We start from the raw sequence: 25,758 nt of genomic DNA, 5'->3' as shown, positions 1-25,758 counted from the left end.
TTGTGAAACCCCGTGGTCAACTGCACGGCAGCCTAATGTACACATTATCCGGGTACTTGGATGAGAAATGTCCATATCGGAGGTTTTACTACATAATGCACAAGCGCCGTGATCTTCTTGGCCGTAGGACCATATCGCGATGCAGGAACAATCCCAACTGCTCCACAACTGTACAAACGTAGAATGGGATTGTGGTTTAATGTAAGCGTCGGGACCGCGCTTTTGGGGAGACAACATTCTCGAATACATGCGGTATATCTTTTTAGGTCCGTCGCCTAGAAGAAACAATCTGGATTCTTCCACATGTTGCTGTGTTGGCTACCGATCCTTGGCTTCGTTTAGCCGTCTAATGGGGTGGCATTGAAGCGATGCACAATCATGCGCTTCACGAATATCTTCGCCTTATATTGACCATAATCGAGTCCAGGCGCATCGAAGAAACTTACAATGCATGTTGCTAAATAGGTAGGCGCGAAAGTTGCGAAAGCGCGAAGTTGCGAAAGAAGTTACAAAATGCGAAGGTGTGAAGGTACGAAGGTGCGATCCTGCGAAGGTGCGATACTGCGATAGTGCAAACCTACTCGTCTCGGTCCATAGTTGTCGGCCGAAACTGAGCAGAGCCATTACAGAGAGCATCTATAATTGAAAGAACGAATGAATACACTCTATCAGACTGGCTTTAACGTTGAGATTAGAGCTTCACTGTTGGCTTTGTTGTTGGGGCCCAAGCTTATTCTTTCTGGCCGAGTCATATTATGCCAGATCATCACCATACTATCACCCTAGAGGAGCTAAATGAGCAACCCCAGGGCGCGCCCACCGATGTAGAGCAGCAGCTATCAGCTGTCCAGCCCAAGAGACACCACTGGTTCTCCTCAGGCCTAAAAGAATCACGACTCCTCGACTCGATCCTTCGTTTGCCTCATGGGTCACTAGACAATACCAAAGCTTAATCAACAGGGTTAATCTCGCCATCTGGGATGTCATCCTTCCTATCATCCATCTCGTCGTCTGAAGACAAAATTAAACCCCACTCGACTATGGTCTTAGCTTCACGCACCAATTTAGCAATGCTGATGTCGAGGCCCTTCTTCCTGGCCAATTTAGCCAAGTTAGGAGCATCCGACGAGGACTTGAAACATATAAGTGGTTGCTGGATCCTAGCCGAGTATACAGCGTTGACAATTCTCACCGACTCCAGCAAATCATCGATGCGCTTGGCAACAGAGAAGCATGCATCTGAATAGCTCATCGCGTCCCCACGAGCGAAAATATGGGCTGGCCCAGTCAGGGTGGGCGCTGGATAAACCACGGATGGCTGAACACCTGCTGTACCGCCAGCTTTGTCGCGGTCAATAGAATGACCACAGGCAATCGCTGCTTGCTTCCTCATGGCTCCCGTACTCGTTTTTGTGTGCTATGCGGCACTGGTTGATGAAGCCTTGAGTACTCGAAAAGTCCTCCCTGTGACATATAACGCAAACTAACTTGATCATCTTGCCATCGGAAGCACGTTTCAAGATTCAGGGCCCAGCCTTGCCCCTGGGTTGCGAGTAGCCATAAGGTAGCGCTTGGAGTTTCTGGCCAGCTAACCCACGACTCCTTCAGCCCATGTTCCGAGCAACTCCTGCCTTTTCGGTACTGTTCCTGCCGAAACGAGCATTAACGGAATTCCAGGTTCGCGTATTTTCAGGTTGTACTAGAGTCGGTGCCCGGATACCGTCAAACTTGGGGTTAGAAATGAGCCACTTGGCGAGATGTCGAGCATACGGCCCATCGACGACACCAAAAGCTGGCGCCCACTGAGGTACTTGGACACCCATATTCGCTTGGAGCGCTGGCCCTTGCCCGTTAGTGACATTCAACATTCGTTCTGGCGTTGGGACGTTAACGAGGTATGGGATCAAGTGGCGTATCCATTTTACTTCAGATGATGTCTTCATGGAATCCAAGCCCTTTTGTAAACGTGGCATGTCTACACCAGACCCGATTGATTAGCGTGTATGAAGATGAGGCTCGATATGACTGCTTAACATCCGAATCATCGCAGGACCTGTGGAAAGAATTGATGCCGAGTATTCCACCTCGAATTAGAGATCGCGTTGAAAGTCCTCAACAGCAGATTGTCATGCGAACTCCTTGCTGAAAGCAAAGGGGCGGCGCGGATACTCTTACAACGTGAACGCCAGAGCATCATGCATAAGACACTTGCGCAAATCTCAAAGTACCTCGGTATTGACGGTGTGGTTTGTTTGATCTTGTGTACTGAGAGCCTCCCTGTCCGCGACTTTGCTTTCAGTTTCGACTTGGGGAAAGTTTGTAGTGGTTGGCAGCGTGATAGTCTTTACTTTCTCTCTTCTCTCTCGATTGATTTCACAGTCTATATACCTATTTGCCCAACAAACCATGTTGATGACAAAGAACAGAACTTGATTCGGTGACCTTTGATACGTTGCAGATTTGTGAATCAAAGTGTAAAATGCTGTTACAGTATAAAATTGTTGGGGAGTAACGCCCATTGGGTAGGCCGTGCCATTTTCCATGATGGAACGGCCGCCGGGTTGGTATTGGATTGTACTGGAAACATTGCTGATGGATCCATTTCAGTGGGAACCGTGTTTGTATAGAAATCGTTATACGATGTGAAACTCTCTGGATAGTCTGGCTGCACGTTCTGGCTGCTCATCACTGTGTTCCGATAGTCTTGCCCGGAATCAGAATGATCAAGCTCAGACGAGCTTGCTCTCTCTGTGCGACTACATGCAAAATCTGTCTCCAACTTAATCGGTACCATGTTCGAATCCTGTTGAGGTAGTTCCAACTCTGCGGCCAATTTGGCTAAGCCTCCTTCATCTTCCGGAAACACTGTGTGCGGAGGCAAGTCTGCGTCCGCGTTGGATCGAATGGACCCGAGCAACGTCGCGATGTTATGAATAATGGGCTGACCTCGGTCATTGAGCTCAGGTTCGGCGAGATCCCATTGTTGCCCATTACGCACCATAGCATAGAGCTTGTGGACAGTAGCAATAAGCGCAAGCTGGGTACTTTCTAAAACTTCGGCGTAACTTTAGGCAATGTTAGCAGCTGTTGTTTATTTGGTGGGATATATGGTCACAACTCACCCCATAGGTATTCGTTTATATTCGGTCTTCTTTATTATACCTGCTGTACATACGAGACCTTCATTCTTACACCTCTTACATGGAAATTCTCCATCGCATTTTGTCTTCTTTTGCCTGCACCTCTGACATGCTCTCCAAGCTCTTTTGCGCCTGTCCATACCGTTGCCGTGCGGTGATAATGCTGCATGTTTATGGACCGGAGAATGCGATGTCTGACTCGCTCGTTTCCAGTTTCGGTGCACTGGTTTTACAGATTTCGTACGCGATGTCCTGTTCGTCCTTGCACCAGTAGACAATTTGATGTTACCCTCCAATAGAGGAGTAGGTATACTTTTCTCCATTCGGTAAATGTATATATATACATAAAGTGTTGATAGCGAACTAAGGCTGGACGCTTGTTGGTGGGTTCATTGAATTCGAGCTTCAGGCAAGTATAACAATATACGCGAAGGAAACAGTGAAGATGCGTTTTCAGGACTAAGACTCTCTTTGCGGAGAAGTGTAAGCAAGAAAAAATTAAGAATTGAGGCAGTGGGAGGGTAGATGTAAAACTGGAATGTGTCTACTACCTCATGCTTGCGTCACAAGAACGTTGGGACAATATAGGCTTTCGGGTTAACGTTAAAACGCGAGTGCCAAGATTTCGCTACATCAAGATATAAGCAGACTCGAGCTTTGCGAATTGACCGATGAGGCCGAAATCAACAGTAAGCCCTGCACGCTGTCACTCGAGAGACTCTACGGGCAACAAATCAAGCTATACTAGAGCATAGCTGCTTTCAAACATTGTGCTAACGCAACCACATAATACTAGTTGTGCTGTTTTCCCATGTGCCGAGTGCCAATCCAGATATCGACTTTCCATCCAATGAAATAGAAGGCCATGTATGCTCCGCTGGAATCATTTTTGCATCACTAATGCGGACGTGACGTCGTCCCACTCCGCAATGAACAAGGATGTATTGTTCAGTCCATGATTACCAGACCAATATGCAATAAGTACCAATATAATAGGAATTCTTTTGTTTGCAAATGCCTTCTGTGACGAAATTCCGCTCCATAATGAGTGTTCGACATGCTACTCATCACTGTTGAAGTGTGTGGGGCTCACTCGGGAGTATTAAGCGGCCGCATGAGGCAGGGCGCTGAGCATCGAGAACTGAGGAGCCTAACCTGACAAGGGGAATGCTCTGATCATCATGATCTTTGATTGACTATTGCCAGTGCCATCGATTTGTACAGATATTCATATGTGTCTGTGGGATAGTTCCTTGGCCAAATAACCCAATGATTGCTTCACTGAGCCAGTTGGCCCGGTACAAGCCACAATGATCCTGCAAATTGCATGAAGCTGTGGTCTGATTAGGCGCAACGCTAACAAGGCTTCGCAAGTATATTCTTGCTTGAGGTTCGCCTTGCTGCCAATCATTTGAAACTAAAATTTGGCTCAATATTTTATTTGTGGTTGATCATGCGGTTCGGTTCTCTGACTTCTGCCACCAGGATGCATTCTCACTATTCTCTATGGCGGGAGAGTACTTAATCAGCGGCTTGCACTTGAATTCCGATCACTTGTAAGTTACCGCACCAGAACCATTCGGCACATTCATTTCTTGTAGATCTATTACTACTAGCTATAGTACCCTACTCCTAAGCCCGACACAAAACTACACCATGACATATTCTCATATGATCAACTTCTACAAAGCCACCTTGAAACGCTCAAAGGTTTTCTTTTTGTGCGCAATGCTCCAGGTGTTGAGACCATGCTTAATTGGTATAGGCTTTGCCGATGCCGGTAGATGCCAATAACGCCTAAATGATTGAGAGAGAGATTCATGACATCTACGATTTCTTGTACCAAGCTTAACTATTTTTGAAGCCTCGGCAAGTGGATGATCCCCCAACTACACTAGCGTCGAATGCTGGCTCAGTGAAAAAACGACCCAGAATTGCATTGAACAGATTTAGATTTATTCTAGTCACGTCAAGTGCTATTTCCAACCGCAAACGAGTCCCCATGAATTCATCTCAGACCGATGACCTGCTGAGACATCTCCGAGAGGCTGACAGACACGCCGATGATACCGAACGCGATCGAGGCGACGCGAAGCGACGTGCTGATGAAGCCGAGGAATGACAGCAAGAGGCTGAATTGTTGAACCGACGGACAACTCTAGACGAGACATTGCCGCAACTAATGAGCTCGTAGCCAGCCACTTCACCGTCGAGACCGACAAGGATCTCACCTTCAAGGGCTCCACGGCAAAACCCGCCCAACAAGCTGTGTCCGAAGAATCTACGCCCATGGTCCGACTTTCTCGACAGCTGAGCACTACTCTAGGGGGCCTCTACCGACATCTTCCCAGTCTCCAATCGATGTTTTGACAGCGAATCGTCAAGCGACCGATATCTTGCGGAAAGACTCGAGTATGTCCTGCTCAACAGCGCCGAAGGTCCAATGCAAGAGATTTTTCGATCATTTGCGGGATGTGGACCCAGTGCGGCACGACTTTGGGATCGGCAACGGCATTGTCTTTGAGAACCCCCCAATGTCATCAGCGATGTTGCTGACGAGGTTGCCGACCGGCAGGCCTCATCGATACCGCCACAGACGCCCGATCAAGGGAAAGATCTGGGACGTATTCGCCCAGACCAGGTATGCGTATACGGTATAACGACGAGCTCTCAACACTATGTGCTATGTTTTATGTGTCCAAATACAGGGCCTCAAACAAGCTGACCCACCGCACCTGCGTGTCGGTCTACATTTCATGGATATCTTCAATGTTATCATCGAAAAACCGCTGTGGCCATCACACAGACCTACAACTACATGATTGAGGGCGGTTTCGAATACGGGTTGCTGACTACCGGCGAGACCATTGCATTCTTTAGAGTAGGCTGGCGACACTTCCGAGGTCGCAGCGCATTCGAGGGAACATCATGCCTGTACGGGCAGTTGGTCAATACATGGCATTCAGCCTCTTGGCTCTCGGTCCGTCAGGGAGCTCTTGAACGAGACATGCGCATTCAGCAGGCAAAGATAAAAATGTTCCAGGATTGTGCAATTCCAATTGATCAAGTCCTCCTGAAAGCGGGCACCGAGCTTTACCCATATGCAACAGCATTCCGCTCCTTCTTTGCCAGCCGCCTTGATGAATGGCTTACAGAACATAGGTCGGCACGGCGGAAGACCGCTGCTGCAGCGCCTACAGGAGAACATTTCAAACCATCCTACGCCCAAGAAGCTGCCTCGAGGAACACTTCGGCTCCATTGCATGGAACTCAGCAAAACGGAGCAGCTGATGAAAGAAGCGAGGACTGTACGGACCATACGGACCGGCCACGCCGCAAGGAACAAGACGACAACCGCATATTTGTGCGCATGGATAACTCCCGACTCGAACCATATCGCGTCAAGTCCACCCTTGTGCGAAGACTCGGCCTTGACTATCAGGAACTCCGCGAGGTTACCCGGTGTGCTTCCGGTTTTACGCTGCACCCACGGGATAAGGCAACCCAGGCAAAACTCCTGGCCCTACAGGGCGAGATGATCGACATTCTCAAAGCACGGAAAACCGAGGAACATGTCGTGTGGCACCACTACAAGCTGCGGGGCTGTCCACGAAAAGTCATGACAGCGGAGGGGCTTACAGTCGAGATTGACGAAACGGCCGTCGCCAACGAGGCAGAACTTCAGACAGGCGTGAGGCCCGTGAGGTGCGTCTTGTCTAAGCACACATCTGACGGCGACGCAGAGACAGACTGGCTTGTCTCCTTTACGAAGGAAATCAATCGGCCATTCTGTAATGGGTCTAGACAGAATGCTACACTCTGACGTCTATTATCTCTATGAACAAGAAGACTTATCTGAGGAGAGAAGTCTTTCTTAGCATCTGCATTCTTGTATACTCTTTCTTATATACTTGTTCTTCCTTCCTAACCTCTAGCGCGTCTAGTAGGTTCTGTGGGTCCTACGATGGGGCCGTGGCCCCTGAGTCTATCGCTAGGGGTTCATCCCAAAATACATTCAGGCTCTTTGCACACTCCATAACGTCGTACCGTATACGCTGTGAACCCCGAGTTCCTCAGTGCGATGACTGCTTCTCCTTCCATGGCAGAAATTACCGGTGTGAAAAGAAAATTTGCGGTATCTGTGCCCGGCCAGTGCACGAAGGTACCTGTGACAAGCCAATTCCCAAATGCGTCAATTGCCACGGCCCACATGCTGCGACTTTTGAGAAGTGCCCGGCACGGCCTAAAGTGATGAAGGGGATTATCCGCAGATTATCGGCGGAGCAATTACGCGAGATACGGCGAGCGGGTGATCGTGCGAGGTCGCAAGCATTTAGCACTGCAAAAGACAGTACTGTCGTCCGGGAAGCGGCAGGACCGAAGCCAGTGATGACAGGCAGAGCACTGATGCGATGCAAGTTGAAGACGAAATGTGCACGGCTCACGAGAGCCAGCAGGACAACATTAATAAAAACGATTATCGTATGTCCGTAAATGCAACTAGGGACCAGACACAGACACGACGTGGACACCTTGTCGTCCACTGCGTGAATGCGGCAGGGGGCAGAAGAGTATCGATCCGACCGAACTAGCTCTTAACCTTGCCAACTACGAAGGAGAGAGGGCGGACATTATCCTGATGCAGGAGCCGTGGGTTGGCGTTCCACCAGGCAGGAGGATGATGGTCAAGGCGCACCCCAACTACAACGTGTTTTCCCCGGTAGATAACTGGGACAGTGATATAACGCGGCCGAGGTCGCTGGTCTATGTGAGGAAGCACCTTCAAGCCCAACAGCTCCGACCATACCAGACCAGGGACGTGACGTGAGTCAAGGTGCGAGGTATTACTTTTGTTAGCGTATACAGATCAACCACAGACCCGCAGCAAGTCGACAGGATTTTGGAAGAGTGGATTCCACCGTCTGGATGTGTCGTTGCGGGCGACTTTAATGCCGGCGACGCCTCCTGGGAATCGGGTAACCATAACTACCATGGAGGGGAGATGCTGGGCAACATCATGTCTGCACATGGCCTAGACTTGATCTCCGAGCCCGATGTGCCGACGCACGACGATGGCCATGTATTGGACCTGGTGTTCTCCGACATTCCAATGGCAGAGGCGGCAGTCAGCGAGGCACTCCACTCGACGTCGGACCATGAAACACTCCGGTTCATGGTACCAATTTCTTGGGATCTGGAACGGGTGACAAGGCCATGTAGATGGACCGTACCAGTTGACAACATACCTGAGCTGGTAGAAATGGTCCATGACAGGCTGCATGAACTTCCGTCGCTAGGTTATACTGGGGAGGAGCTAGACGGCTACGCTCAGACCCTGGGTGAGATTATCTCTAGCTGCATCAAAATAGCTGGTCGGACGACTTCACGATTCCGATCTACGGTTTGGTGGAATGATGAATGCAGAACCGCGGTTGAAAAATACAGAAACGCAGCAAAAAGTAATACGAGTCAAGGGGACAAGAAAACCGCAAGGAAAGTTTTCCGCCAGGTTGTGAGGAAGGCTAAGAGGGAGTATTGGCGGGGTGTGATTGGCGAAGCCAAAAGCCCGAATGACTTGTTCAAGATCATATTCTGGCACACGATGACAGCAGGTCTGAGCGCGCCCCCGATCATAACCGGTAACAGAATCTTCGAGACACAGCTAGACAAGGCGAACGCACTGCGAAGGGCCACGCTGGAGCGAAACAACGGGGAAAACGACATTCCCAATCCTTGGTCAGTTCCAGTGCGACAGCGGACACCCATCCCCTTCAAAAAGCACGTATCGCTAGAGGGGGCCGAGGCGTGCACGGTCGGGGTTAGCAGCACCTCGCCTGGGGTGGATGGTCTTACCTTGAAGATACTCAAGGCATGTTGGCCTATCATTGGGAAGCATGTAACGGACCTCTTTCAAAGGTACTTGATGGTCGGGTACCACCCGAAGCCGTTCAAGGTAGCCGACGTGGTCATGATCCCCAAGCTAGGGAAGAAGGACTACTCTGACCCTAGGACCTATCGGCCCATCTCGCTCCTATCATGTCTTGGGAAAGGGCTTGAAAGACTAGTTGGCAAAAGGCTAGCATGGACAGTTTTTGAACGCGGCATCTTGGCACCACAACACTTCGGGGCCTTGCCGAAGCGTGCAGCGACCGATCTAGTAGCAGCACTCGTCCATGATATTGAACAAGCTCTCGGCCAAGGCTTAGTTGCCACACTAGTAACAGCGGACGTCAAAGTGCCTTCGATGCAGCCCTCGTGGGTCGACTGGTTGTGCGGATGAGGGAGCAGGGTTGGCCCCACTTTCTGATCAGATGGACAGAGTCGTTTATGACAGAGCGTTCTGCCAGGGTGCGGTTTGAGGATACCCTGACCGAGGTCGAACCGCTCCACTGCGGTCTGCCACAAGGCTCACCAACGTCTCCCATACCCATACTGTACATGCTCTACACGGAACCCATCTGCGGAAAACTGGGTACAAGGCGGCGGCGATTTGGATATGCAGACGACATCGGGATCCTCAACGTCGGGACGACACTCCAAGAAACAGCCGCCGAGGCGACAGAACAATTGATAGAGCTCGTCGACTGGGGACAAGATAATGGCGTGGAATTTGACCCTGCCAAGACCGAGATTATGCACTTTTCCAGGAAAAGAGACACCAACAACCCTATCGTCACCCATGGCACCACCCGAAAGATGGCAGAGCCTTCGATGCGCTGGCTTGGAGTATTCCTCGACAGGAAACTGACTTTCAGAGACCATGTCAAGCACTGGACGGGCAAGGCAAGCCGAGTGGCGAACCACATCCGCAGTCTATGCAACACCGTCAGAGGTCTTCCGGTAGCGTCGACAAGGAAAGCGGTCACGTCCTGTGTGATCCCGGTTCTCACACACGGCCTTGAGGTCCGGTACCCAGGACGGGAAAGGACGAGGCAGGATAACACGACTTCGTCATGCCGTGTCAAGAAACAGCTCCAGCAGATGCAGTCCGTTCTACGAACGGCAACGAGAGCCATTCTGCCTGTGTGGAGAACGCACCCAAGCCATATTCTGCATTTCGAGTCGCAGATTCCGCCGGCTGAGATACTGGCAGAGTCCATCCACCGACGCCACGGTTTCCGGCTTGGGCGGGTCGACAAGAGCATCCACTAGTGCGGCGCTGCCACTACAGGCGCGAAAGGACCCCACAAGACTCCAGAGATGCCATCAGCTAGTCCCCATATTTTCGAGCCCAGGATTGGGCCGGCCATCTTTCAAGAAACCACCACAGCGGGGAGGCAAGGATGGATAAGCTAAGCTGTTCAAAGAATGGCTCCAGGAGAGAAATGAAGAAGAAGAGCTGATCGTGTACTCGGACGGCTCGCAGTTACAGGAAAAGGGACACAAGCGCACAGGCTGGGGGTTCACCATTAGGAAAGGCGGTACCACCCAAGAAGTGTACCGAAACCGAGGCAGGCTGCACCGGGCAGAAGTCTTCGACGCCGAAGTGCACGGAGCGTTGCAGGGACTCGTAGCGGCGAGAACGATCGGGCCGAATAAACGACTGTTTATCTGTCTGGACAACACATCCGTGGTGGATGGGCTAAATGGATCACCACCGGAATCGTCGCAAGCCATCTTTCTGCGTTTTCAGGAGCTTGCATCAGCGCACAGTCCTGGGGTGACGGTCAAGTGGATCCCGGGACATCAAGACATCAAAGGAAACGAAGCTGCTGATAAACTTGCCAAGGAAGGCGCAATGCTAGAAACGAAGATAGATAGCCTGCCCACGGTCGCATGGGTATGGCGGGATCTGAAGGGAAAGAGAAAAGACGATTTTGCCCGCTGGTGGGAGGCGCAAGACGAAGCCAGGTACAGAGATGTGCATTCATATGCGGCGGTGTCAAAGAACCTCGTCTCATTCAAAAGGGCTACGCTGCACAGGCTCCTGGCGGCAAGATCTGGCCACGGCGACTTTGCAGCATATCATGAACGATTCGGGCATACGGACTCGAATAACCACTGCAGTTGCGGAGAGAGAAAGACACCAGAGCATATTTTCTTCTGTAGGAAATTGCAAAGACACCGACTGCTCCCGAGGCAAACGCCAAGGGCGGCTTATACACAATATTTGGGGGAGAAGAGTGCGCAGTGGGCGCGTTTTGTAGAGAGGAGTAACTTTTTCACAAGGACATGCCGGAGATGAAGGGCCGTTTGAATTGACGGACTGAGTGAGTGTTCTCACTCAGGTCCTGCAATAGCGTGGACTGGCACGTGCGCTGGTTGGAATGTATGTAGATACTGATACCTCCAAAACCCTGCGATGTATGGCTCTGGGAGGCGTGGTTTGCCCTAGTAAGGGACGGTCCCCACGTTAAATACAATCAATCAATCAATCAATCATTTCTCCATCTCTACCCTGCTTGACTGCCCCACTGTATCTGACTGTCTGTCAGGAGTATGTAAGTAAATACAGTACAGTCCTGGTCGGTCATGGCAGCTTGGTTATCTCTGTGCCGTTTCTGGTTTCGTCGCTGTCGCTGTCGCTGTTGTGTTGGCGACAAATCAGGGTCTTGTCACTGTCAGGCACGGAAACGAGAATCTCAGACAAACCTGTCAGATTGTGGAGACAGCTAGGGTGGCCGATTTCGTGGTCCTGCAAGCACCGTGGATCAAGTGTGGAGACATTGCACCAATACTATACATAGCTGGTTCTGCTTCCACGAAATCAGAATGAAAGCAAGCCAAAAAAGAGCGAAGGACGTCCATTGATCAAATCTGATTCTGGTTCTGGTCAGACCCCACCATGACGCTTTTGAACGTCGGTGCAGTCCTGCTTCAAGCTTTGTTTGCGCATTTGCATACCACTTTGGAGGCGTATGGATTTGTCGCACTGTCCTCAATCAGTTATAGCGTTGACCACTGTTTGGTCGCGCCAAAGTGGGCGGGCGTCGCGTAGCCATTTTCCCCCACAACAAGCCGACCGATGCGCCTCTTCCGTACTCCCTGTCGAAAATGGGACGGCCCGAAAGAAGCCACCGACGAAAGCACGATTCAAAACCAGGCCTGTCCAGCCCCCGAAACGATCGCGACAAATTGCGTCAGCACATTTCCGGCCTGACGAGAAGCAGACACGACTCGTTCCCGACCGAGTGTACAGAAATGGTGCGCGACCCCCCGAGGTTTCGTGTCATGACTGGACATGATTCAGGACCAGCCTGTTTCTAGCATGTTCAGGCAACCTGAGATGCAAATCTGGGCCCCCTCTCTCCACAGCCTGGGTTGCGATGTTCAGCTGGAACTGTCCATAAGCTGTAGGCCGGGTACGAATGTGCTCCTCTACCGAATGCGTCCCTCGATGGACTGCATCATTCATATCGTAACGTTGCAATACTGTCTGTACAGTAACAATACCGTACCGAAAGACGACACATTCAGTCGCAGGCAGGATCCAAAGATCCTGGGCAGGACTCACTGATACAGTAGCAGATTACACATCAGTCTTGTCCTGGTCACAGACACGGAGACGTTACGAAGTGAGAATGACGAACTAGACAAACTAGACAAGCCTATATGGCAACGACGCAACATGGGGCTGTGCATATTCTCTGTACTCAAGTACTGTAGTGGAATCTCTGTATTTGGAATCTGTGTCGAATGATACGTCTCTTGTATTCACTACTCGACTATCTACTGCGTCTCTGCATTGGCTGTCATCCTGTCAAGACTACCAAACAGAGTCTCGGCCAGGATTAACAGGTTCGTAGGCAGCACCACGGACAGGTTGCAGAGGCCGTCTTCGCTGGCCGATACACAGGAGTGGACATCTGCGACCCCCGTCAAGGTTCCTGCACGCATCACTAGCGAAAGACAACATGTCTCCAAGAAGTCAGGACATTTTTCGACTGTACTCTCTCTGCTTGGGTTCGGGCTCGGGCTGGGAAATGCGCAAAACGATAACGAGCCACGCCTCGCAATCGCCCACTCGTGTCGCCGCGCATTCCTGGGATCCGAAAGAACAAAAGACAGAGAGAGACTGAGAAAGTCAGTTAGACCAGCTGGATGACAGGGTCTCCTCGGCCTTGGAGCGTGCAAGCTCGACGGGTCTCCTGCCGGAGTGGACATCGGTCTTAGGGGCATCCTGCCGGTATGGACATCAGATTTTCAGGGTATTTTTCCTGCCGGAGTGGTCATCGGTCTTAGGGGCATCCTGCCGGTGTGGACATCGGATTCAGGGTAATACAACCTGGAGGCCTTAAGCTTCTTCACAGGCGGACGACACGGGCGTGAAGAAGAAAAGAAAGAAAGAAAAGGGAAATAGTGGGACGAGCGATGCCCTTATATATGTCCCATAGTGGGTCCGTCATCTCACTAGTGGCCCTTGCGCCCTTTCATCCCAGAACGGGCAACTGCCAATGACGGTTGCGCGGCCCGACCTCCTTGGAAACTGCAAAGCAGGAACGATGGATGAAGCACTTGACCGGTTCTAGCCAGCCATCGGGCATTGCCATGAGAACCGATCCGAGGCTACACTACTATGCCAGCCGGGGACTCATACATAGGAGTCACCGTGCTCCAACAGCCATGGAGGACTCGGTCTTCGCTGTTCCCAAGACAAGGGCCCTACTCGGGCTATTGCTTCTCCTGCGAGTTCTTGCTTCTCTCACGCGTTCTTACTTGGCATTGGCTCACTCCAGTCGCAGGTGACTCGTTCAAGAATAGGCTCCCACTGGTATTCCTGATGCCGTCATGTAAGTTACATTACCTCGGTCCCGGGGCTTGGATCAATGTCCCACATGACTTCCCTGTTGCAAACCCTGTCCATTATCTGTCATCTCCGTCATCTCCGTCCTATCCGTTATTTATCCGTCCTATCCGTCATCTCTTGTTTGCTCGCCTGACTGACTTGGTACCCTTGCCATTGAAGTGACTGGTATATTTGATGTGACCTATCAAGGGACGGTAATGGTGACGCCAAAAATCTGTTCCGAGATGTTCTCGTTCTTGACTCCAAACAGGTCAACCTGAAACTCGGAAATGCCATGGCATGGATCGATACTGGAATAGAGCGATGATGTTCGTCCGGATCCCCAATGTGGCTTGGATCTACCTCAATCGTGCATGGCTATGACACTGGCCGCACGAGTGGATACCAGCAGGAGTAGTGGGCCGAATACTGGCAACACCTTGACAGTCTTGCACAGTCTTGTGTCGACCGGTCTAATCCCGCCAAGGAAGCGAGAAGACAGGCTGGGAATGACGGCACTCGTCATGGATTCCGATGCCGATGCACTTATCATCAATCTGCCCTTTTGCGCCCGTCAAACCCTGCTCGACACCCCTGATGTTCGTAGCTGGGGTTCCTTAATGCTCTTATGTGCCGACTTCTCCCTTTCCACCCAAGAACAACATCGACCATCCGGCGTTGTTGGTAGTGTATGTAGCATGTAACGTTCTACAACGTTCAGCTGTAAAATGGGAATAGTCGGTGGGCGGCCTGGTCGTCCGTTTGTTGTTCTCATCGCCTGTTGTGACCCAACAGTCTGGTAAGCTAAGTGGACGAATGCCAGGGCAGCGAGCTTCTTTTATGCCAATCCAGAGCACTGCCTCGTAATCAGTGGAGACCACAGGGGATGTTTGCGTGGCTGGTCATGTCATTGGTGGCAATAACACACAACTCCGCAATCAATTGATTGCAGGACCGCCTGCACTACTCCACGAAGCCGTCTGAACCAAGCCTCTGATGTTGCACGTTACCCTAAGGAGAATGGCAGCCATTTGGGACACAGTAGCGATCAAGAATATGTAGATGAGGAAACCCGGGGTAGACTTGGTAAAAGAAGACGTGTCATGTCTCATAAGCCTTGGAGTCCTCGACAGGAGGAGACTCTAAGAGCAGGTATGGAACAAGAGCAGAGTTGGGAAGCTATAGCCAGGAGGCTGGGTCGAACGCCGGCAGGGGTGAGGCAGCATTGGTGGATGATGGAGCGCAGGTTCAGTCCAAGGAAACATCAAGTCCAGAGCCCATCAGACTGATACGTCTACACTTAACGGAATATGAAGAATCAGTGGCCGCGACGCCCATGAGTCGAGCCAGGTGCTGCGAGAGGGTATCGGCAGTAGAGCAATTGAGGCAGCAAATAAGGCTGCAGCGGCTGCAAAGGTGTGGTAGTCCATACTCAGTAGTGTATACAATTGTTACAGCTTTATAAATTAGAACCAGCGAAAAAAACGTCAACAAGCCAGATCTGTAAGGAGAAACTGGTTTCCTAGACTACGGTACGATAGGAGAAGAAGTACTTGTAGTGACATGTAAATACCGGGTTGGCCCACTTTACACAGACTCTGCACTAGTTTCCACCATACCCCCAGATCAAGATTACAGAAGTGACCTTTTACGGGGGCTACATTTTGTCTCGAATGATCAAAAGCATCTTCGATAACCGTGGGTTGCCACAACTGCAGACATATGTCTTTGGTCATGTGTTGGATAATATTCCAGTCTTGTCAGTACAGTAATCTAACAGTCAATCGGGTTCTATCTAGGTTCGAATCATCCGGTTGTGAAATGACAAAATATTATTCGGGTACAGACATGATCAAAATTAGCTTCCTCTTTTCCTCTCTTTCTTCTATTCTTTTAGCACGGACGATCCTATTATGGCTCCCGCCCTAAGTTATAGTACAAGTACTCTTTCGGACTATACCAGTCCTCAACTCATGCTCGTTATTTGTAATTAAGCCCTTCTGGCGTTATTATACTCCATATATCATATAATGAGTCGGCGTCATTAAAAGTGGACGATGAGCGCTGTATGTAGACTTTTATAGCTAGAAACAGGATATCTTCAGCCATCACGGTACTCCAAAGGTTCGAAAGTGTCCTTCCGACTGGGAGCCAGAACTGGACTGTCCGTGTTCAAAGAGAAGAGAAGAGAGAGGAAAAGAGGAAGCCGAATTTGATTCTGTCGTACAGCACCAAAAGATGACTTCGGGTTTACTGATTGCTACACATTGCCGGCTATTTTGATCTTTTGTACTCTATACAGTTCACAAACGGATTTCATTTGGCCCTATTGGTTCTGTCACCGTCGTGGGCACCAGCAAGGTTGCAGTAGGCTGTAGTGCGGGGTAAGATCACTGGCTCGACCGTAACTCATAGGTCGCACGAGAGGATTCATTCATGCATGCTGATTGCCTACTGTACAGCCAGGTGTTCTTCTCATTCCCCTTAATGTTGCTGCCCGCTGTTACAATTTTCCTGCTTCCCGCCCGACACCGAGAAGCGCCTTATAGTATCGGCATAGCACAATAGGCTCAATGTCGGTCCCGACAGGCCGCTGAAGCAACCACTAGCGCAGGCAGAATAATTATAGCGCGTTAACGCTAACTTCAGCGTCTCGTTGGGTTGTTATTTTTAGTCCGTATTGTGCTTCCATGGAAGTGCTACATGCCGAGCCTAAGAACTTAAGAGCATAATTTTAACTATAGGTTCAAATTATTAATCATCAAGTTGTCTTTATCGTTCAAAAAATGACTGCCCAATCCAAACTCCCTAGCACCTTCGTCAAATTCCGTCGACTTTCACTTGGAACTACGCCTAAAGGTCTGGGAAGTGAACCCAAAAATATGCACATTATATTCCCCGAGAATTAGCATCGCTGTACCTTTCACTGGTGCTGCAGTCGATTGGGGCAGTATCAAATCACTTTTTGGGGCCAACTTAATCATGGAATTACGAATTAACTATTTTAATTAGAATTGAAGTCAAATTTTCCGAGAGAAAAGCCAAATTACGGTTATGGCCTAATGTTTCAAAAGGTATGGGACTGTCGACGATCAATGTTTATCTGTGTTTGCCTGTCCCAATATAATGTCTTCCGTTCATTACTGGAAAAAGTCCCCTCAAAGAGGTGAGTGGCTTACCTACCAGTGTCTTGGCCTTGTAAATACTTCCAATACTCACACCGGTATGTGTATCGCTTCCAAAGTAATATATCGTATTCTAGTGCCACCGAGCCTACAGATGGACCCCACCTGGGAGTGCCTTCGTGCCAGCCGGTGAAGTTCCTTGTGGCTGCCCCTCGGGCAGCCAGCGAGCGGAAGCCGTTTGCAAGTGCCTCGAGCCTACGAACGATGCCACCTGGAAGTGCCTCGAGCCTACAGCTGATGCCGTCTGCAAGTGCCTCGAGCCTAGAGATGATGCCATCTGGAAGTGCCTCGAGCCTAGAGATGATGCCATCTGGAAGTGCTTCGAGCCTACAGCTGATGGATTACTCCTTTCCCGCAGGCGTCCTATCTCCTTAGTTCCTGCGGGGGTCGCAGATGTCCATTCCTGTGTACCGGCCAGCGAAGACGGCCTCTGCAACCTGTCCGTGGTGCTGGCTACGAACCTGTTCTTCCTGACTGAGATCTTCGGTCGAGATTGAGCAGAGCCAATGCAGAGACGCGACTGTACCTAGTTTATCTGTCGTATAGACCATTATCTGGTTGAATGAACAAATTCATCACTTGACATAAATTGCATGAACAAATCCATACCGTCACGTAAACTGCAAATGAAGCAAATATACAGCGACAAATGATAAGCGATGGTTTTTTGCGCGAATTACCTATTAGGAATGTATTCTTTCTGGCTGCTCAAGTCAGGCCGAGCTGTCGTTGAACGCTTGCGTTCGCGCTAAGAAAACGTGCTTGCTTGCTCCGAATCAGCCAAGAAAGATCAAGAGTGGGAAAGGGAAACCGGACTTGCTGAAAATCTCGTGTCTATGCGTCTCCATGATGAAAGAACAGTGGTCTCGTAAGTACAGCACGAGAAAAGTAGGCCCAGAAACAAAACTCATGCCATGCCGCGCTATTTTAAGTGAGGCGATCTATCCTGCATCTGGCCAAGAGGGTGCGGAAACAGCACGTTCGTGATCGAGACAAAAGTCGACCCTGGAGCTTGATCATGGATTGGACTGGACACCAGCACCAGTCCCCAGCTGGCAGGTCCTGAAGTGAACAAGCCGCCGCGATGAGGTCCCTTGTGCTAAAAAAGGACGTACCCGTTTCGTGACTCTCATCGGCAGCCTTCGTCCACGAGGCCATTTCCTGTCTTGTTTCTTTCTCGCTCTGTCGTGAGTGAGCGCATGTTTGTCAACGAATGAATGGCACCGACTTGCAGAAGCGGCTTCAGTCTCAGCCACATGAAAGGACACACAAACGTATGTAGCGCAACTGGACAATCGAGTACACACAAATGGTTGCAAATGGATGAATACTGACCGTAGTCGATTCTGATGGCGTGGATGTCCTAGGATCAATTTGGGCTCCTGTTCGGACAATGGTTCGGTTTGGTGCCCGCTCCAGATGTCGACCAGAACAGCAAGCGGCTCTTCCACTTTCCACGCTAGCAGGCTTTGAAGAGCACAACCCAAAGTGGATTTTGGCCCCAACAACTAGAGACAGCCAGCCTCATTGAAGTGTGCTGGCACACGCAGGTCATCCTGTAACGTAATGCTATCTGGACAATTGACAATCGAGGGTGGACAACTGGTTGCGAATGGATCAATGGCCCGTAGTAGTCGTGTTTGTCGTGTTTGTCGTGTTTGTCGCGTTTGGGGCCAGTCTTGTTCCTCGATAGTGTAGATCGAATGGGGACTCTTGTTTAGACAAGGGTGTTCGTTTAGTTCCCGCGTCCAAAAAGATAGATTTTGGGCACTTAATAATGCTTTCAGGGCTGAAAAAGGCATATCTCAAAGTTCCATGGTACGACAAGAGGCTCAAGTGTACTTCCGAGTGGGAGCCAGAAGTGGACTGTCCGTGCTTAAAGAGAAGAGAAGAGAGACAAGAAGAGGAAGCCGATTTTGATTCTGTCTATAAGATTCCTGAATAATCTGTGTTATATCTGATATTCATCATTCATCAGCATATCTCGAGCTATCATTTTCAATCATGGAGCAGCACCGCAACAGACATCGAGCCAACTGCGATGAGCCTCATATAGTACGACTGTTCTATTCACAACCCAATATACTCAGTACTTTCGTATCTACCACCAGACCATCATTGCCTGATAGCTCGGAGCAGCAACCCAATCTTGCCCACCAAGTGTCTCATGTGTCAGAGCCAACGGTACCTCAGAGTGGAAAGGCTCTGATCCTAGCGCTGGATTCATCCGAGAAACACCTTACATTCCCAAGCCCATTCTGCGAAATAAGAAGATCGGATAGCAAAGAGAACCTCAATGCAGAATGAAGTATTACTTAACCATCAAGGGCTTGTTGTGGTTTATCCCTTGAAATCCCACAGGCCAAGGTGTTGACCATATACTACACAAACGCCATGTGGGTTGTTTTCATGGGCATTGCTGACTAAGGTCACATTTAAACAAAACAATTAATTAGCATTGCACACCATTCGCGGCCGAAATCGATTGTGTTCATAGATATCAGTGTGAAGAAAAAGGAGAGGGATGGGAGTAGGTTTGAGAAGTCCCCATGTTAAACGCCAACAAACAAACAAACAAACAAATAGCGGTTAGTACTGTAATTGTCCTGTGCTATTGCTCATTACAGCCATTTTTGTCGCATGCTAGGGCCAATAGCATGGGATGCTGTAGGATCTGTTCGAGCTCCCATCCGAAAATGGATTTGGTCCTTGTCCTCCACTTGTCGCGGCTCTTTCAGTCTCAACGCCAGTGCGTACTAGGTCTGAAGGTCAATTCTATGCGCGACACAAAAGTGGCCTTTGGGATTTTATCCTGCAACGCAGACGAACTTGGGAGCTCATAGTGGACATTGCACACCATTGGCTGCGACCGGACTAATGATGACTGTAGTCTTATTTGTCGTCTTTCTTGCATTTGTCACCTTTTGAGTCTCAGGCCAGATATTGGTCCTCCAGCTTGTGGACGAGGCACGGTTCAGTTCCTAAGCCCCATTGCCTATCACCCCAGCAGGAAGGGGACTACAATGGGCTGCTCTTTTTAGGTCTTCTCCACCAGCAAGTGGCTGCAGGTCAATTCAGTCCTCGACCTGAACAGTTCCCAGCCGAAGTGAGGGCTTTTAAGTGGTCTATCCTAAAACTGACCATACCTGTTACGCTAACTGTGCATGCGACTGTATGTATGTAGATACAGGACTAGTTCACTAGGGTGCAGTAATACGCCCAAATCGTATCGTGGTGACGCGGATCGTGTTCCGTTCAAGTCCACTTCATTGTCCCACCCTGACGACAGACAGCTTTCGTGTCCACAGATATCCACCAGGTTGATGGAAGAACTGTGCAATCAAGCCATCGCGAAGTGTGTAGTACTGTACTGATGTGATGTACAAGTGTTGGAATCTTCGTGTACACATTTGGAGCAGTGATAGAAGCTGGTGAAAAGCGGTCAAGGATATGGGCACATACGAACAAGGGATCCCCGAAGGTGAGCAAAAGCGGCTCATGGATAACCGCAACAGTATCTACTTTACGAGCCTCTGCAGCGGTCTAACTATCCATCCGAAAAGTGGACCTATTGTTATCAAAGTGTCTTTCGTGGCTATGCCCTGAGGCGGACTAGAAGTCATCCGGCTGCGGGAGCCCTATGTGATAAGATAAGTGGGTATATATAGGGACAGTGAACTCCCCGATCACTTGGCGAGAGTACAGCCAGAGACATTCCTCGAATCGATTTATGATGACTCTGGCCTCACTCAATATGTCTACCACAAAGACACTCGACATGAAAGAATTGTCAGATCCAAAGAAACAAGTAATCCACAACACATCACTTATCACCACCCTCGAAAAGATTGTACCAATAGCGCGCGTCGATTTTCCGTTCGGGGCGCTCATGAAATGCTGCTTTACAAAGCAGACATTGCTTCAGCCCACCGTCGAAAACTGGTTCGCCCACATCCAAAATTACTGCGAAGATGAAATATTACACTCTATCGCAAGACTCGTTGTTGGTATAACAGCCATGCGTGAGCGTGGCCATTTCGGCGGTTCATACAACGATTCTATGGGTGTCTCGTTCCTCTGGAAGCTGGTATATGACGCGCTCACAACAGACCATTTCCATTTCCCCACATCATCGAGCGCACAGGGCTTCTTGACTGTGACGATCTGCCGGCATATCGTCGAAGGAAAATTGCAGGAACTATGGCGCTTACATGTCTGGTTGCCCGGCGGAGATCCTGGCCACGAAGGATTCTCCATCCACAAACATAATGCGTTTGGACAGAGTCGGTTCGTAGCCGGCCAAGGCACAAACCACGTATGGTCGATCGAAGAAGACGCAAAAGCGGAGCAAAAAGAAGACACACAGAAGGGTGACCTGATACCGTTATCGAAATATCGGCTTGAATGGACCGATACAAATGGGTCTAGCACGGCTTATAAAACCAATCAGACGTCGTCTACGGTCATCAATACTGGAAAGCTCGTCGTGGCAAGGCGACTCGAGTCAACTAGTCACTCGAGTGGCATGTGTTATACTATCGGCGAGGATGAATACCACAGCTCTGCAGTATCGAAAGATAGAATTAGTGCCACCCTCTTCGTCTTCAATTCAAGTCGGGGCCACAACAACGACGAGGAAACCATCATCGGCCCTAGGGATCAGGAAAAGTCAACATTTGTTCGTTGCGTAGCAGACAAAACTGCAAAAGAGCTTTGTATCTTGGTGGAAAAAGCCATCGACCAAGAACGTTGCGAACCGGTCATGAATAAATGGTAGTATCATATCTGTTCAGGTAAGACGTGGCCAAACAGAGCTCGGGAATAGGCATGAATAGGTTTGGGATGTTAGTAGTAGCGCCATTGAGCGATTTCTCAATACATTTTTCGTTCTTTCGGCCTCTTCACACCCGTGAATTCAAGACTCATATACCGCTTCTCTAGCGGGTGCAAGCTGTGAATCTTTACATGATAGAATGCTTACGGCCTGGCACCGTCAGCGTTGAAAATTCCAGCAGTGCAGGGATTATCACGACGTGTTACATTGTGTGCATCTCGACTGGTCAAGTGAATTTAGCGCACACGGTCCACAGAAGGCAGAGCTTCTTCGGGAACAAAATGGTAGCATGTGCAGAGACCAAAAGCTAAGATCGGATACATTGCGTATAATCAGACTAGGCATTCGCTTGACTTGTTGGAAGCGGGGACTGTACGGTCTATAGGAGAGCCAACACTTGACGCCACGGAACGTCGATTTCGAAGAGATCGGGGATATTATTCCCCAGATGATCAAGTCAAAATTGACGAATGGTTTCAACAGCCTGAAGGAGAAGGTGGAGCGGAAGTGGACAGTATACGAGAAGGACTTCTGGAATCGCGACATAACATGGAGGAGTCTAAGGACTTGATTGTTAAAGCCGTACAAGAGAGAACCATACTCTGAATACCGCTCGGAGGTACGAGAAGGCCAGGTACCGAGACTGACAGCCGCTAGATGATGTCGTAATTTACTTGGACAGTCGAGAGATAGAATTGACATCCTCGAAAACATAAATAATTACTTGACCAAAACATCGCAAGTGAAGACAGATGGACGCAAGTGCAGGTAAAGTTGGGATTTGCTTTGCTAGTTGGGTTCTAATTACCCCTTCCTACAATCTCGATTTGACTTTGCCGCCCGTACCGTAAAAGGTCAACACTCAGCCTTGAAACCTCCTCTACGATACTTAAGTGCTTACTGATGAGCAGTGCATTCGATCTCGACATCAGTATTAAATGGTAGTCGATACACAGCCACGCACGTCCTGACAGGCTTTGGCTCCTTGTTGAAGAATTTGTCATAAGCACTGTTCATGGCTCCAAAGTTCTCCATGTTGGTAAGGAAGACGTTGACCTTAACGACATTATCGACGGACGAGCCGGCTGCATCAAGGATTGCTGAGAAATTTCTTGAGGGCTTGTTCCTGCCACCTGTGAGTATTACCAGGATCGCAGGATTTAATACCAGAATTGGACTTCAAGTTTGGGAACAGTGAATAATCTCTTACAGTACGATCAGCAACGCTCCCTTCAACGAGTTTCCCTGTTAAATCCACCCCAATACTTCCTGAGCAGTAGACCATATCCTGACATTTGACAGCCTGGGAGAAAAAAGACATTGACGGAGGTGCTTTATCGGGTCTTACCGATTCCTTTTGAACCATGATGACAACTTTGTTGGATTGTTGAGGGGTACAGGTAACGTTATCTTGGTCTTCTTGTGGTAGAGCTTGGCGTAGGTGGCTCGAACTATATATAGGAAGGGATATATGAATCTCAGTACTCCGGCATCGCAGTTGTTTGTAATCACACCATCAAAGCGATAAAGCATAATTCCCTTTTGTACAAGGAATGCGGTAACTACACTTCTCCGCTAATTGGTGTGGATCACATGGCACTGCGATACCAGAGTGGCGAGATTCATTATTTCTCAATATATCTGGTCGGCGGAATGATGACATCCCTTGACTGGCGCACATCTGACTGGCAAATATTACAATTTTGTGAGTGACAAAGCTACCCTTTTAGATGTCAAAGCACAGTTTTGCATTAGACACTTTACCTTGTCTATTGAGATCCATTGCCTTCTCTACGCTTTCCACTGATAACTTCCCGAGGCTTTGAACTGGCCGTGGGTGAATAATACCTGAAGCCAGAAGATTCGGAAGCAAAGAATAAAGTTCAGCGCTAAGTGTATGGTTTTCTGGATGCATCTGATAATAATTAGCCTGTGTGGATTAGAGCACAGAATGACATGTCAGGATCAACCTACAGGCCAGAAAGCAGCATTTCTATAGCTGTGCTCCTTTAAAAATGCAGTAAAGACAAACACGTCCGAAACTTCCACGTTCTTTGCGATATGGCTGGTATTTGCCTTCCCAGGTCGCACAGTACACAATTTGCCTTTAGAGGCCGCAATGCAAGAGCTCGCTGTAGCCGATGAGGTAGCATTTCCAACGGTGTCAAAGACGTGCGTTATGTTTGGGTGAGTCTCACGAATGTATGACGTAATGTCAGGGTCACGGTAGTCAAATACCTGCGATGCGCCAAGCTTCCTCACCGAGTCGGCGTTCGCTGGGCTGCAGGTTGCGATTACATCAATCCCAAAATGCTTCGCCAGTTCGATGGCATAAGAACCTACAGCCGCTGCGCAAGCGTTAGTAAGAGACGTGATGGATCGATCTGTTGACATACTGCTTCCTCCCCATACGAGCAGTGTAGCTTCTAGGCAAGTCCGACTGAGATGTAAGCAGTCGGATGAGAAGAGCGCTAGCCACGCTGTATTTATTGCCAAGGGAAGCGTGGCAGCAGCCGGGAAGGAAATTCCGTTAGGAATATGGTAAGATATTTTTTCGTCGGCTATACAATAGGAACTTCAAACGGAGCAAAAGTCAGTTCATCATTTCCTGGCGACGAACCTGCGGCGAAATGCTCACGAGTACGCGCCCAGTCCGGCAATCTCGCCTGACATCCACCAGTTAGCGAATTCGCATTCCTGCTAAGCATCTCCATGGGTTCTTACCTCCCCATATCAAGGCACCAATCCTGTCCCCAGTCTTCCAAGTCGACACCTTGGCTCCAACAGCTTCAACGGTCCCAGCAAAATCACACCCAAGTACGGCACCATTGCCAAAAGCGTTTACATCGATAGCAAGTCCTGTATGAAGAAGATTCGTCAACATATATTTTTTCTGTGTGAAGGAGGAACTCAACGAACTGTCGGTTGGATTAAAAGCTGCAGCATTGATCTTAACAAGAACTTTATCATCTTCCAGGGGAGGCAAGGCGATTGTGTCTTCAACTAACTTCCCGTCACGTATCACGATTGCTCTGCAGGTGGGTGGTGACATCTTAACGCGGGAAAATATTTTACTGAACACTCGATTGCGCATTGGGAATCAAAGCTGACAGTTATGGGTCGATGTCCCACCGAGCCTTAAAAGAACCAATCGTGGATGCGATTAGGTGATGATGCTGAATGTAGATTACCAACCAGTGCGATGATGATGAGGTAGATGGGCGGAGGAAGTGATCTGCGACCCTCTAGTAGCGTCAGAGGGAAGCGCTGGAGGAGAAAAATTGCGATGCGCTTGCGGAGATGTGAAAGTCAAAGAATGAGGGCTGGAAACAACGTCCACTGCGACTTCGGCAAGGATCAAATGCAGGTCACGCGGGGACAGTCACCATGACAGTTTTGATCACAGCACGCAGTGGCAATTTGTCCGTCCGGTCTCGGCTGACCTGTGCTGGCTTGTGTTGTGCATTGCTCCAGTCGACGCTTCGTGACTTGGCGATGCATCTTGGGTTCTGCGAACGACTGGAATGTGTGCCGAAATAAGCGTGATTGCCAATGTAACACGTTGTGGAGCTGAGCCTCGCGTCAGCCACCATCCAAAAACACTAGAGCAGTGACGTGCTTGGCTGATTACATAAGCGAAACTTCGGGATCATTGCACAGGTGCGGGCCTGTTTCGTAGTGCACCAACAACTGGTAACATTGTGTCGGGCACAGCCTCACGCTAGTGGCGTTTCCGCATCCACCGACTACTATGGTATGCAGCCGTATGGTCGGTTTTCGGAAAGACCACTAAAACACCTCGCTCAGGCTGGTGACTATTCAGGTTGAGGACTGAACTGACCTTCAGACACTTGCTGGTGGAAAAGACCGAAA

At 49.5% G+C, this 25,758-nt stretch overlaps 8 protein-coding genes across 8 annotated transcripts; 4 read left to right on the top strand and 4 right to left on the bottom strand.

The window, feature by feature from the left end:
- Nucleotides 1-949: 949 nt before the first annotated feature.
- Nucleotides 950-1,973, bottom strand: BKA67DRAFT_541863 (uncharacterized protein; the record flags this gene model as incomplete). The annotated part of the gene is made up of 3 exons (XM_046101005.1): nucleotides 950-1,417; nucleotides 1,489-1,647; nucleotides 1,701-1,973. The coding sequence occupies 3 exons, from the start codon at nucleotides 1,971-1,973 to the stop codon at nucleotides 950-952; spliced, it is 900 nt and encodes a 299-aa protein (XP_045952209.1).
- Nucleotides 1,974-2,485: 512 nt separating this feature from the next.
- Nucleotides 2,486-3,280, bottom strand: BKA67DRAFT_526760 (uncharacterized protein; the record flags this gene model as incomplete). The annotated part of the gene is made up of 2 exons (XM_046098779.1): nucleotides 2,486-3,065; nucleotides 3,123-3,280. The coding sequence occupies 2 exons, from the start codon at nucleotides 3,278-3,280 to the stop codon at nucleotides 2,486-2,488; spliced, it is 738 nt and encodes a 245-aa protein (XP_045952208.1).
- Nucleotides 3,281-13,731: 10,451 nt separating this feature from the next.
- Nucleotides 13,732-14,123, top strand: BKA67DRAFT_586182 (uncharacterized protein; the record flags this gene model as incomplete). Its single annotated transcript, XM_046104241.1, has 1 exon — nucleotides 13,732-14,123. A coding segment is annotated over one exon (279 nt), but the record flags the coding sequence as incomplete, so codon positions are not given.
- Nucleotides 14,124-14,240: 117 nt separating this feature from the next.
- On the top strand, nucleotides 14,241-14,850 carry BKA67DRAFT_541861 (uncharacterized protein; the record flags this gene model as incomplete). The annotated part of the gene is made up of 3 exons (XM_046101004.1): nucleotides 14,241-14,555; nucleotides 14,605-14,665; nucleotides 14,738-14,850. 3 exons carry the CDS (start codon nucleotides 14,241-14,243, stop codon nucleotides 14,848-14,850), a joined length of 489 nt encoding a protein of 162 aa, XP_045952206.1.
- A 1,802-nt stretch (nucleotides 14,851-16,652) lies between these two features.
- On the top strand, nucleotides 16,653-17,816 carry BKA67DRAFT_651385 (uncharacterized protein; the record flags this gene model as incomplete). The annotated part of the gene is made up of 3 exons (XM_046106071.1): nucleotides 16,653-16,725; nucleotides 16,879-16,940; nucleotides 17,129-17,816. The coding sequence occupies 3 exons, from the start codon at nucleotides 16,653-16,655 to the stop codon at nucleotides 17,546-17,548; spliced, it is 555 nt and encodes a 184-aa protein (XP_045952205.1). The 3' UTR covers nucleotides 17,549-17,816.
- Nucleotides 17,817-21,111: 3,295 nt separating this feature from the next.
- Nucleotides 21,112-21,828, top strand: BKA67DRAFT_527061 (uncharacterized protein; the record flags this gene model as incomplete). The annotated part of the gene is made up of 1 exon (XM_046098809.1): nucleotides 21,112-21,828. The coding sequence occupies one exon, from the start codon at nucleotides 21,112-21,114 to the stop codon at nucleotides 21,826-21,828; it is 717 nt and encodes a 238-aa protein (XP_045952204.1).
- A 954-nt stretch (nucleotides 21,829-22,782) lies between these two features.
- Nucleotides 22,783-23,251, bottom strand: BKA67DRAFT_527279 (Endoribonuclease L-PSP/chorismate mutase-like protein; the record flags this gene model as incomplete). Its single annotated transcript, XM_046098836.1, has 2 exons — nucleotides 22,783-22,996; nucleotides 23,079-23,251. The coding sequence occupies 2 exons, from the start codon at nucleotides 23,249-23,251 to the stop codon at nucleotides 22,783-22,785; spliced, it is 387 nt and encodes a 128-aa protein (XP_045952203.1).
- Nucleotides 23,252-23,611: 360 nt separating this feature from the next.
- BKA67DRAFT_526993 (uncharacterized protein) lies at nucleotides 23,612-24,937 on the bottom strand (the record flags this gene model as incomplete). The annotated part of the gene is made up of 7 exons (XM_046098802.1): nucleotides 23,612-23,815; nucleotides 23,860-24,233; nucleotides 24,282-24,460; nucleotides 24,524-24,551; nucleotides 24,610-24,643; nucleotides 24,707-24,744; nucleotides 24,805-24,937. The coding sequence occupies 7 exons, from the start codon at nucleotides 24,935-24,937 to the stop codon at nucleotides 23,612-23,614; spliced, it is 990 nt and encodes a 329-aa protein (XP_045952202.1).
- Between the last annotated feature and the right edge of the window lie 821 nt (nucleotides 24,938-25,758).

Source organism: Truncatella angustata (genome assembly GCF_020726525.1).
Source record: "Truncatella angustata strain MPI-SDFR-AT-0073 chromosome Unknown BKA67scaffold_11, whole genome shotgun sequence".
Classification (NCBI taxonomy): Eukaryota; Fungi; Ascomycota; class Sordariomycetes; order Amphisphaeriales; family Sporocadaceae; genus Truncatella; species Truncatella angustata.
This window is presented reverse-complemented; position numbering and strand designations above follow the sequence as displayed.